The sequence below is a fragment of the Ochotona princeps genome, chromosome 2, assembly GCF_030435755.1.
Source record: "Ochotona princeps isolate mOchPri1 chromosome 2, mOchPri1.hap1, whole genome shotgun sequence".
Lineage (NCBI taxonomy): Eukaryota > Metazoa > Chordata > Mammalia > Lagomorpha > Ochotonidae > Ochotona > Ochotona princeps.
This window is the reverse complement of record NC_080833.1, coordinates 34,669,105-34,682,070: the sequence shown is the minus strand read 5'-3', so window position 1 is coordinate 34,682,070 and position 12,966 is coordinate 34,669,105. Positions and strand designations below refer to the sequence as shown.

At 51.3% G+C, this 12,966-nt stretch overlaps 1 protein-coding gene across 2 annotated transcripts in view; it reads right to left on the bottom strand.

Moving 5' to 3' along the window:
* Positions 1-12,726, bottom strand: part of RNF220 (ring finger protein 220) — a 234,542-nt gene extending 221,816 nt beyond the window's left edge. For both annotated transcript variants that reach the window (XM_058680192.1, XM_058680198.1), the window contains exon 1: positions 11,989-12,726. In XM_058680192.1, the coding sequence (XP_058536175.1) occupies positions 11,989-12,613 (625 nt within the window). In that variant the 5' untranslated portion in view covers positions 12,614-12,726. The remainder of the gene's footprint in view (positions 1-11,988) is intronic.
* Positions 12,727-12,966: the final 240 nt, after the last annotated feature.

Genomic DNA, 12,966 nt, shown 5'->3' with positions numbered 1-12,966 from the left:
TGTGTAGCATTTATATAATAACTTCTAGATGACAAAACACACCTGTGGTATCTTTTTCCACCCCAGAAATCCCATAAGGTGGAAGTGAGGATTATTCACCACCACCCACTTTATCTATGAGTTGCTGGGATACAGAGAAACAAAAGGATTTACCCACACTCACACAACTGTTGCACAACAAGCCAAGAGTTTCTGACCTGGTGCTCTAGCCCTGCCCTCAGACTGTTCCTCTCTTGCTTGGGCACCACATCCCACTTGTCAACATGCCAGGAGGTGTTCTGCTGTGCTGGGCCGAGGGGCTAGACTTCACTCTATGTCAAAATGGGTGGAGCTAGCTGGCAGCTCTCCCCAGAGCTCAGCAGAGAGAACAGCCACCAGTGGCCCATTCATTCTCACAACTGGTATCTCTAGAGCCAGGCACTACACGAGGAGCCACACTGGATAGAGTCACACAAAGCGACAGACATGGGCCCAGGGGACAGGAACAATTAAGCAAATCATTACAATGTAATGTGATGAGCATCTAAAAGGGGGAGGGTGTGAATTATGCCAAAGGGAAAATGCCACCCCCAAGTCTACATCATGTTGCTGAGTACAACTCCCAGGTTTTCAGGTATCTGAAGCCACTGGCATGTCACCCTGAGCTCCTTTTCACGGTCCACTGATGCTTCTTACCCACTGACACTGCTCCACGAAGGGTTAAAGCTTGAAGCAGAAAGCCTGCTTGTGCCAGTGACCGATGTTGCCACAGAGAGCTCCTTCTCATTTTCCCACCCTCATTTCTTTACAAATGAACATTTGAAAACTTCAAGGCTGGAGAAAAGAGGAAGCTGGCAAAAAAAAAAAGAAAAAAAAAAGGCCCTGAGCCCCTTCAGGCAGTGTAACAGCAGCAGCCGGAGATGAGCTGGCAGGCGCCCAAGCCAAGCCACACCGAAACATGCCCAGTCTGCTCGCATCTGGCTAAGCACCTCGAACCCGTCCGCTGGGCCACCTCATAATCACTGTGCTGCACACAGCGGGCACTATCAGCTGGTCACCTAAAGGGCAGGAAGGAGCCAAGGCCACAACAGGGACTGTGAGGCTGTCGGACAGACCCTCCCCAGTTGTGGGGGGAGGGGATCCCAGCCTTCATTCTCACCCCTCCCACTCCTGGGTGGAACAGCATGGTCTTCCTCTTCACTCTCACAGTCCCAAACCCCAGAAGCCACATGAAAACTATGATGCTCTGCAAACTGCTAGGGGCCGAGGTATCCATCACCTCTGGGGGCTGGACCTGGGTGACATGCTCTGCGATTCTGCTCAGGAGGTCTAGTGTACAGCCTAGGAATTGGCATTACAGAAACACCACTCTTCAGGCTGCCACACCCCCTATGATCTGAAGTGGGCAGTCCTGGGACGGACCAACCCTCCACTCTTGAAATGCCTAAGTTCTTCCAGTTGGTTGTTTCGTCTTACCACTTCTCCTTCACCACCTAACTCCTCACCTTGACCACGAGGTCTGCAAGAGGAAGTGTGGCCCCCCAGGGCTTCCACCCAGCTCAGGAAGCATTAGTGGATGTGCAGTAACGGGGCAGATAAGAGGCCAGAAAAGGAAACCCACACTGGGGACGGTAGGGTCCAGACGCATGGAAGGAACTGCGTAGTCGGCCTGTGGGTGCCAGGCTGGAGCGAGTCAGCTGCACGTCCTTTTTTTCCCTCCTTCAATGTTCTTGGCTCTACATGCCTAGCCTCCCTCATCAAAGTCAAGGCTGAGCAACACACCTCCCATGGGAAACTCTGCCAAGAAGTCCAGGGGCTGGAGCAGCTTCATGTACTGACCAAGTAAGCGCTCTGGGTCTGGAGACCTTCCACGCCTCAGTATGGGATGTAGAACAGAACTGAGTGTGAACTTCTGTGAAAATACAGGGACCCTTCTCATCACCTCAGTGAACATCATCAGCAGGGCAATGCCCTCCTTCATTCAAAAGGCACTGCTTGAGTGCCTCTGGTGTGCCAGGCTTGGTTCTGGGTGCTCATGGGACTTGTGGTGGTTAAGAAATCCCATCTGTTACAAAGTATTTGACAATGACTCATCTTTGTAAAGTCACTTTGAAAGCAAGACTCTGTAGGACATTGGTTCTTGGAATCACGTGGGCACCAAAAGGACATGCTCAAGAACAGCTAGCTGGAGGTTGTGCAGAGATCTAAGCCAGCTTGCAATGCCTTGGCAGGGAGAGACTCCACTCTCGCTGTCTCGCACCCCTCTTTGATGCTATACCTTGCCCCCAAAAGCAAACTACCATATGTAGTACCTTAGAATGAGTAACTTCTCAAAGGTCACTTGCTCCAGAAAGTTATCCTACATGGTTCCCAACACTCTGCAAGTGTGAACTAAGTATTAAGTTCCAGTGAAGCAAGAAGCATAACCCAGCTAGCTCAGATTGCACCACATGGTGCCTAGAACAACATAGGTACCGCGTGCTTAAATGAACTAAAGCATGCTCCATGCTGTCCACCCCGGATGACGGCAACCAAGTCACACTCCATTTACTCTCCCTTGGTTTTGCCCATAGCCACCAATCAACACCTCATATGAACCCAACCAGGGCTCACAGGATCACCCCAGTATGAAATCAGGGGTGGAGTGGTTTCTCAGGACTGAATAAAGCCAACATCAAGTCACTGAGAGCATAACAGCTATCCTGGCCACAAGCCACAATGCCAGCTCCATCTCAGAGCTAACAAACCACCCAACTTCACCTGCTTTCTCATGAAGACGGCATGAGGCACTTCAGCAGCAGGTACCCTTTCTAACTAAAGAGAGCAGATAATAAAAAGCTACCCACAACACACCCCAGAGTTGGAAGGAGGAGGCAGTGTGTGCCAAGAAGCACCTTTGCTGGGAGGAAAGGGTTAAGCCCACCCGTCTGGATCCTGTGCCCTGTAAATCAGCCTTGACTGCTGCTCAGCCTGAATGAAGCCCCACCAGGTTGGCCAGGAAGGAAGCCCATGTGTCCAGACTTTTGTTGTTCTAAGGTTACTGCCTTTTTTTTTTCTTTTTTCTTTTTTTTTTTACTGCTCAGGAAGGAAGCCAAAACCTAGGCCCTAACTGCAGTCCTGCCAATCCCTGCCGATCCCTCCTCTGAGCCTGGGCTGCTCCCACCCTCCCCAGCTGTTTCTCCACTCCACTCTGGTCTTTTCTAGAACTCCATCTTCACCACGATGTGGGCATATGGACCTAGATCCCAGACCTTTCTGCCATCCTCAAACTCCGCTAGTTAAAATTGTTCAGTGTTTCCTGTCCTGCCTCCCATACACCCTCCTGACCCTGTACAGAAGAGGCAGGGGGACAACAAGGAATATAGAACTGGGCACTCCACAATTGGCAGAGGTGACAGCAAGCGAGTCCCTGTCCCTAAGGGAGGCTGTGCAGGAGCTGATGGGGACTGAATTAACAGGTGCTGACCTGCCATGGCTACTTCTGACACATACGTCCCTGAACGTAAAACTGCCTAAACGTCTTGTCTAAAAAACAAATTCAAGTTCAAGGTCGGCAGGCAAAGGGACAGGCTTTCCCACTCCCACCCTCTTCCTCCTCACCTCTCCCAGGGACATAGCCCTTCTATGGTGCTCCCAAGCCCCAGGAGAAAGATACAGTGAGTTTATTTGTGCGCTCAGGGTAATTGGACAGCCCTCTCTCACTCCTAGGAGAACACACACAGACACTGTGGGCGAGGCCTCTCCCCACCCAAGCCAGCCCTCCCCTTCCCCTGCTAATCCCTGCCCAGCAGTCCCCCTCCCCATCTCAGCCCTGCTGCTGTATTTCTCTCCTGACCTACAAGGCCCCTTCAAGCCCCATCCTAAGCCTCCCCCAAGCACAGACAATCCATCATGCTGTGAGCCTGTGACACACACAGATGGGGGAAGGCTTGCAGATTTGTCTCACACAGGCAAGAGGGTGAAAGTGTCTATATAACTTAAAATCTAAGGACACACTGCAAACTCTGGGACTTCCACTTCTAATGCTAGTCAAATACCATTATGGCAAATCAGATTAGATGCAGGCCCATCTCAGAGACACACAAATTCCAGCAGCCCATTTATTTCAAACACTATCTGCTAACATATGAAATTCCAGAATAAGAAAACATATTGAGATGGGTTCACATGGCCCTGGGCTCCTGTTTCTGTGTCTAACCCCAGTCAAGTCCCTCTCTTCACTCAGAGACTCAGTTTCTCTAATGTGACCTCGTGCTTAAATAAAAAGAAGGGAGAAAGAGATCAGAAGGACCCCGGAGCTAATCCTGGTGGATGGGTAATAATGGAGAAGCAGCTGGGCCAGCAGAGAGAGGGGCTTCCTCCCTCCCTGTCCGCACCGCCATAAGGCACGAGGGTGCATGACAGGAGTCTCGGTACATGCTCGTTATTCATGACCCTGTGCTGGGCTACAGCAGTACTTCTAACTAGGAGGCTTATACCACCAGATTGTCCTTGAAGTAATAATAGTCATCATGTACTGAGCACTTACTATGCGTCAGGAGCTATTTCATGCGTTATCTGTGTATGGAATCTCATTCAATTCTTTGTAGCAACCATTTTAGGTTAGGTAATTTCCATTTCACAGGTGAGAATATGGAGGCCCAGACACGGTTAATTAATCTGTCCATCTTGTCAAAGCAAATAAATAGAAGGACCAGGCTTCGACTCCAAAGGCTGAGCTCCTAACGACAGCTACACTGCTCTCCCTCCCCACTTCTGATCTGAAGCACCTTCAGGTTGAAGCTCGAATGCAGCAAGCACAGCTTCTAGTCTTCAAAAACCTATCTATTACACTAGGTCACTTGGAATTGGGTTAAACAACCCCCAGCCCCAAAAGCAAGGCCAAAAGAAATTAGTACAGGACCAGCTGGTACCTACCTGGGATTTCTACACCTGGGCTAAGAATGAAGCCAACGTCTTCCCAGGGCCTCCCCGGCCCCGGCCCCTCCTTCCAGCTTCCTGTCTGCCACCCTGAGATGGATGGAAATCCCTAAGTCTGCTGGCGAATGAATTTCAGTCAAAAAAGACAGCTCTAGTCTGGTCAGTCAACTTGGGCTTACTGAGCTTGATTCCTCATGAGGCTGCACTGAAAGGCTCCTTCTTCACCTGGTCGGCTCTAAACTGACTAAAGCTCCAATCTGCTTGATGGAATGCCCCGTGCACCACTTTCATTTCCTCTGGGCCATCTCAACACGGAAAACTGAGAAGGGACTCTCGGAACTGCCACATCACCTGTCTGCAGGCTCAGCCAGGAAGTGGGGAGAAAGTTTCTCCAGTGTACACACCTGAGGCAGATCTACACCTAGGGACTCTGCTGCAGGTTGGTGGGGGCAATGAGGAATTTGGGAAGGGGACAGACTCTGATCTCAGGTTTATGGAGAATTAGAAGGAACACAGCAAATTTTCCATCTTTTATGCTATGAAAGATTTTCAGCCCTCTCAAATAATCAACATAGACAGTCCGCACTTGAGAAATGATGATTTCACATCTCTTGAAAAATCCTCTGCCTTTGTCATGATTAACCTTCAAGGTATGGACTCTTTCTTCCTTACTTTTCTCCAACCCGGAGCCTTTGGACCGACAGAGCCGCACCCACGCTGTCCAGTGCAATGGAGAAGAATGGCAAATTGATGAAAACTGAAAAATTGAAGCTAGCTCATCATCAGCCACCATCAATGTATTCAATACCGGATCAGCACCATCAATGCAAAAAAAAAAAAAAAAAAAAGCAAGCACTAAAGCTAAAATATGACCTAGGTAATAGAAAAGCCCTGTGCCCTGTGTGAAGCTGGGAGAGTGTCCCCTCCTGCCCATGTCCCCCCAGCAAGTCTGAGCCATTTCCCCAGTCTGCTGTGTCTCCAGGCCTTATTCCCATCACACCCAGAGGGGTCTTTTCCTGGAAAAGACAGGAGAAAGTTCTTCTGCAGCACGTCTCCCTCTCACCCTAAAGAAAGAGATATTTGCCAATTTCCTCCCTGTGGCACAGCTTTTTGGGGGAATAAAACCAGGTCTGTTCAATCATAAATGCCACAGTTTAAAATAATAACTTTCAGCTGCTACACAGCAAGAAATCTTTCTTCAGTCTGTTTTTAAGATGGTGTTGGAAGACAATAATCAAATTCAAAAGTTCCCATTCTTTGGGTGTTAGAATCATAGGATTTTCAAATGAAATGTGCCATCTCATGGTATGGAGCCAAGGTGCATGTATGTGATATTAACCAGAAGGGAAGGCTCTCTTACAAACGCGGCTCTGTCTAACGGGCTCTCCCCCCAAATCCTAAGTATTTACCATCAACACATTTGCTAGTACGTGCTAGTCAGACGGCTGCGACTAACAAGGGGTAAAATAAGAAAAAGCAACATAAAAATATAACTTTTTTTTTTCAGTTTCCTCTTCCGTGGCTAATGAGGAAAGGAGGTGGGAGAAGAGAGGGAGCAACTTCTGTTCTTCGAGTGCAATGTGTGTGTTTTGTTTGCAAACAAAACAAGGGCCACGAATCATCCACCTGGGGCCGCTGATCCTAAGGCAGCCCTGGAAAACTTCCCACGGGAAGCGCTCCAGAAACCGCCCCCGGGGCCGTTGTGCGGGCTGCAGACCTCACCCGAGCACTGCAGCTGCGACCAGGCTGCGGAGCCCAGGCGCTAAGACTGAAGCCGACCTCCAACACTTCACAGGTGTGAAGCAGAGTCGCGGGATGCTGCGGATGAAAAGGAAAGCCAGATCTGGGAACAAGGTCACACCCTGGCGTCTCCTCAGTCCCTGGCACCACTAGCAGTGACCCCCTCCCTTTCCTAATCCCATCCTCCCTGCCCCTCACCCCACTGTCACGCTCTCTCCTCTGCCGTTCTTCCCCACCCCCAACTTTCTGCCCAGAGGACAGTCTCAACCCGGGGCTAGGTGGGTCCTTATGGCAATCTGGGACGAGAACACGTAGACCTCGGCTCCACCCCAGGACCACGCGCAAAGCTCTTCCTTCCGCGGCCTCCACATCCCGTCCCGCAGAGCATCGGTCAGGTCCCGCAATGTCTCTGAAAATCACTCGCGAGCCTCCCGTAGGGGGCAAGGCTGGGGGGTGGGAGGCGGTCTTCGCCTCCCTCAGCTGATCCTCGTGCCTCTCGCACCTCCGCCCCCAAACGATCAATTACCAGCCACCCTTCTGCCTGGCGCGGAGGCGAGGGCTGGCGGACCGCCGTGAGGAAGCGGCGGCCCGGATCACTTCTGCATGACAATTGCCGGGAGGGCGGCGTGGCGGCAGGGCGGGAGGCGTCCGCTTCTCACCATGGTGATTAGGCATTCCCGCCGCGCGCGGGCCACCGCGCTGCGCAGCGCACCGCGGCGGGCGCAGGGTAGAGCAGCGCGGCACAGCTCGGGCCGGCGGCGGGCGCGGCGCGGGAGCCACCGCGAGAGCCAGCCCAGCCGCCGGCGAGCGGCGTGCCGAGCCAAGCCAAGCCAGGCCAGATGGCTCTGCAGCCATCAGGGACCGCTCCCGTTCAGCCCGGCCCCACTTTAGCTGTGCAAACATTTCTTTATCCCGACAAGACAATTAAACCCAGCAGCATGAAAAAGAGGCTCCATGACTGTGTAGGGAGGGCACAGCCAGAAACCACCGCACACATCACCGGAGTTCTAGTCTCGGGGGACAGCCCTGGGCGCAGCTGAGCAGGACCGAACTAGGGCTGGACAGTACAGACAGCGGCAACCCTGGAGCCCCTTCTCATCTGGTGATTGGCTGACCCTGTACAGCAGTCATCTGCTCCAGCTGCAGTCCCCGGGTGGAGCCTGGTGACCTGGGCAATGCTTCCAAACATTCTCCCTCCAGCCAGAGCAATTGCCCTAAAAGCTCAGACTAGTGCTCCACCTCCGAGAGTCCTTTAAGACTACAGCCCCCACACCAACAGCATGTCGTCAACCAGGCCCAATTTATTTCACTGGGGGGGGGGAGTTTCAGCTTAATTCACATTACATGAAATCCTCCATACTTGTCACATCTCAGAGTGCAAAATCCCATCCCCTATTCAGGGGCTCTGGGGCCTGAAGTGGACTTTGCACACGTCATAGAGGACAACCAAACAGAAATCCAGAGGCTGCTGGACCCACCAAGTGTCCTGCCTGCCTGTGACTGTCCAGCCACAGGAAGGGCCAGGCAGAGCCCCTGAAGCTGTGTGCCCAAGACCCATCCCTGGGAGGAGTTGGAAGGTTGGGCCCCTGGACCCTACAGTGAGCGTGGACTCTAGTCAACCCCAACTTGGGTTGAATGGTTGGTTGATCAGCAGGCTGGTCCAGATGATGTCACCCTGGCAGGGAACTGGGTTGAGCTGCAGCCTAAGGGGACTGGTCAGGAGGCCCACAGGACAGGAGCTCCAGTGCTGAGGGGTAAGATCCACAGATTCTAGCCTGCCTGCCTTTTGCTATGAAGTTTCCTTTATGGAGAAATGTGTATTTTCAAGGCCTTTGGGAAACAGAAATGTAGATACCTTGTAAGTAGGACACAAATGGACAATGAGAGCATCCTTTTTCTGCATGGGGATCCCTGTGATGGGGCTCAGGCAGTGACCCCAGCTCCTCTGCTACAGGGAATGGCCCCTCCTTGTGATCAGCTTCTCCAAAATCCCTTTTCCTACGGGGCAAGACAGTTGGGCCTGCAGAGCTGTCTGTTTCCGAAGAGCCCAGCACCTACCTCAGGCATCCCCTGTGATGCCAGCTGGATGGCCAGCCAGGCCAACTGGAGCCATCTACTAGGAGAGAGGATACTTTACCCAAATAGCTATATTTCATTTCTACAAAAAAATACACAAATTTAATCACAGATGAACCCCTGTGTCTGAGTACCCCAGCTTCAGCAAAGGGCACCTGAGCAACTGAAGGCCACTGTGTCCTAGTACCCCCATCTGCACAGGATGCAAAGCGTTAATGGGGAGTGGGGAAGTGCACCCATAAAATCTGTCAGTGCTTCTGCTACAAACTGATTTTTCAATGACCTCAAAATCAGTCATAAAACTCTGCTGTAAGCAAGGGACACAGACACACACACCCACACACACCCACACACTTACCCCCTTCTCCCAAATGCTAACAACACTCTAAAACCAACTGCTTACTGAGGAGTTTAGATGGCATTCAAAAAATACGGATAGGAAGAAAACTGAAAAATGAGTGGTCTATCAGAAATTAATGCTAAATTTAAGTCCCCTCTCCTCCCCCCACAAAATATCCATGGTTACTTTTGGCAGTCTGGGCAAATGCTATGTCCAATAATTTGGCCCGTTTGAGCACTTTCTTGCCTTCTCTTCTTGCCTCGCTGCTGGCCAACTCTGGCCTCCCATCCCTGCCCCATCTGCCCCCGAAGCGCTCTCCCCTTGCAAGCATCTTGCAGCCTGTCACTTGATTATCTGAGGAAATATTACTTCTTTCCAAACAGTGCTGTAGGGAGGGCCTGAAAGGCATCTAGTGGGAATAATCAGGCCTTCTAACGGCCCTTAAATATGTATTTACATAAAACAGACCGTAAATATTCCGACACATGTCGGTGTATGACAGGAGCCAAGGAAGCCACTGCTGACTCTGTCGCGGCCCCTCCTCAATCCTTGCCTACAGAAAAACGGCTTTTCTGCCTCCCAAACACTAGAAGCACCAAAACCACACGGTGCAACTTGTGGAAAGATGCTGCACCACCTCGGCAGAGGAGCCCAGGTGCGCAAACCCATGGCGACTCCAGGCTGACCATGCCTTCCCGTCCTCCTCCCTGGGCATCTTTGTTTTTCTGGTCAAAGACCGGTCACAAATGCAACTCCAGGCTTGGTGGCTGCACACAAACACCCTCGGTCACAGACACCCCCACGAGCCTACAGTGTGTATGTGGTGGTGGTGGTGGTTGGGGAAGTGTTTGAGGGAAAAAACCAGAGCATGCTAAACAAGAGCGGAACATTTGACACAAAAAGGGTTCTAATGCATAGAATGCTGCAGTGTGAAAGAAGTTTCCCCAGCCTTCTGATCAGAATGTCATTAGTTTTAAGGTCAGAATTCCATTTCACTTTGGGAGACAGACTCATTTAATTTTTCTCCACCCAGGCATATTCTTGGGCGAGGGCTCCGCCACATCCATGGAGGACAGCTCCACCACGCAATGCAAGCCAGGCGTGTGCAAGAGTTATGGCAGTGACACTCCAAGGGGGATGGATCTTTGCATCCATGAGTCCTGACTTGGCTAACAAGCTTCCTCCTGCTCCGGCAGTCAGTCACAGACTTGGGATTAAAAGATGGAAAAACGGGGACAAGCTGGGTCTGTTCCGTCAGTAGCAAGGAACTTGATCTGCAGATGTGACTTGCGGCATAGGAGTTTGGCGAGGATCTCATTTTCCACTTGTATTTGGAGAAAGAAAAGGGCAGAAGTGATTCCATCCTAACCCAGGGCAGTTTCGCTTTCTCCCAGCCAGAGGTTGGATCACGGCTAGCCTTGATCACTTAACAAATGGCTCAGCAAACGGCAGCTAAAATCAGACACAACAGACCAGGACAGTGCCAATACCTGAGCAACTGATATCTGCAAGCTGGGTCAGAGCGCACACAAGTCAACAGAAAGGAAAGTGATGTAAAAGAGCTCAGCCCGAGGGAGAGAACAGCTGGGCTGTCACACAGCAACCTCCTGCCTTAAGCAGAGAGGTCTCCAGCTCACAGACGCTGACATAAAAGACACACTGGCAACATATTTCAAAACCAAAGAGCGATGGATTTACAAGGCAGGTTGATTTTATGATGACTTTTATTGAAAAGGTACGCTGGGTTTAGGCAGATGCCTTTTAGCGCAGGAAAGTTAACACAGTGCCTAATTCAAGGAGACAGCCTGAGGAAGCAGTGCCGACAGGGGAGAGAGCTGCAATGTCTCTATTACTCTCCTTGGCATCATAAACAGAAGAGTGAAAAAAAAAAAGGTATTCATGTTGGTGGTTATAGAGGGGGCGGGAGCACAGAAATATCGAGAAAGAGGGGAAAGCAAATCTCAGATGTAGTTTTCTTAAGAAAATACAATGAAGCAAATCTTAGGACAAAAGGTTGAATGGCAAAACACCCTCAGTTCATAAATTCTTACCAGGCTTGAAGAAAAACGGCTCTGTCTCCCCACAGCCCAAAAGTTTCAAAACACAATTATTTTCTGATTATTTTAGAGTGCAAGATGGCCAGGGCTCAGCACCCCTGGCCTCCAAGTGTTACATGAAGGTTCAGCTCCCACTATGGGCAAGGAGTTGCCAGAGCCCAACAAGGCACGTGGAGAACACCAGAAAGGCTGTTTCATAAGCAGGAATTAATCATAGTTGCAAACATCAAAATACGAAGCAGCCACACAGGTCAACTGTGTCTAGTCCTGAAAGGGAGCCCATGGATAAGCACCCTGCAAACCTGTTAGGTCCCAAGAGTAGTCAGCTTTCTAGCCTGCGGTCGCCAGGAAAACCCCGCTGCTGAAATGCTTTATGATGATTGACGACACCTTTGTCTTTGTCTGAAAAATAGCCTTATGTGGACAAGGGCCGAGAATTGTGAAAATAAAAATCGCATGGAGACTGCTGGAGGCAATACAATGAAGATGTTTTAAAAAAAAAAAACTAACACTGAGATCAGAGAGAACCATCGCGAGGTCAGCCAGGAGAGGAGGGATGGATGAGTTAGTTCACAAAAGCCTTCCCCCTCAAATCCCCACCACCCCACATTGGCTCATGCAAATGACATCTACTCCAAGGCATCTCTGAATCCCTCCTGACTGCAGAGTCCCCAGGGAATAGGCCCTGGGGCCACCTGGCCTTGGGCCACCTCCAGAACAGCACTTCTATCAGGAGTGTAATGAAACCAGCCAGTCAGCACTCCATACCACCGAGAGGTTGGAGATGGCCCAGGGACCACTGACCTGTTGAACACTCTGTGAGGCAGAGCTTACTAGGGACAAGGGGCTAGAGAGGGCTCAAACCAAAGTACTCACATCTGTCATTCCGATCTTCTGGGCTAGATGAGGCTTCCCGATCTGAAATGAGGCCAGAGACCGCAAAAATCTTCTTCCCAGTGTCGTCCACTTTAAGTGAGCCGGGAGAGCTAGATGGCAGCTGTGTCCCAAAGTCATATTCCTTGCCATCTGCATCTGAGAAGCGCAAATGGGGTGACTCTGTGTCATGGCAGTTCTTAAGTCGCTTGGCTGGCGTGAAGGCGGACTGATAGCTCTCCCGGTCCTCAGTGGAGGCAAAGGGACGGAAAGCCCCGACACCACTGTGATTCAGCATACTGATTGGGGTGCAATCTAGATTTGGGGGAGCAAATTGAGGGTGGAGGTGCAGTAAGGAAGGTGGGAAATCACGGTTGGCAAAGGTGCCTGGCACCCCACCTTGCCGATGGTACATAGAGGCAAAGGTGTAGGAGCCATTGGTGAATGGGATGTGTACGTCCTTGTCTACTGAGACGGGTACGCCAAAGGGCCGTGGCTGCTGACAAGGGATGGACGCATCCCGGCTGGCCTCGGCTGTGGACGCCAAAACCATCAGTGCTGGGGAGGCCAGAGGGTTGGGGAGGTAGGATGAGTTCTCCATCTTGAAGGCTGCCCGGTGTAAGTCCATTGGGGTCTCTTCCACAGGCTGGCGTCACACAAGAAGCAGTCTTCCCAGGTTGGGGGGACCAAGCGGCACCTTGGAGCAGGGCAGGCACTCCTACTGGGGAATCATCCCCCTCTGAGACCTGTGGAAACAGCAGAGACAAAAAAAGGCGGGGGGGGGGGGAGAAGTCAGGGGGAGGAAAACAAGGGAAACCTGCAAGTGATGGAAAGCCCATCCTTCTGGCTTACAAATGCTTGGGCAAGAGACACCACGGGCTTCAGGAGCGGGTGGGCAGCAGCGGCAGGCCATTTTCATTCAAGAAAATCAATAGACAACTTACTGTGATCTACGCGTAGCTGACTTTGGTCCCTACACGT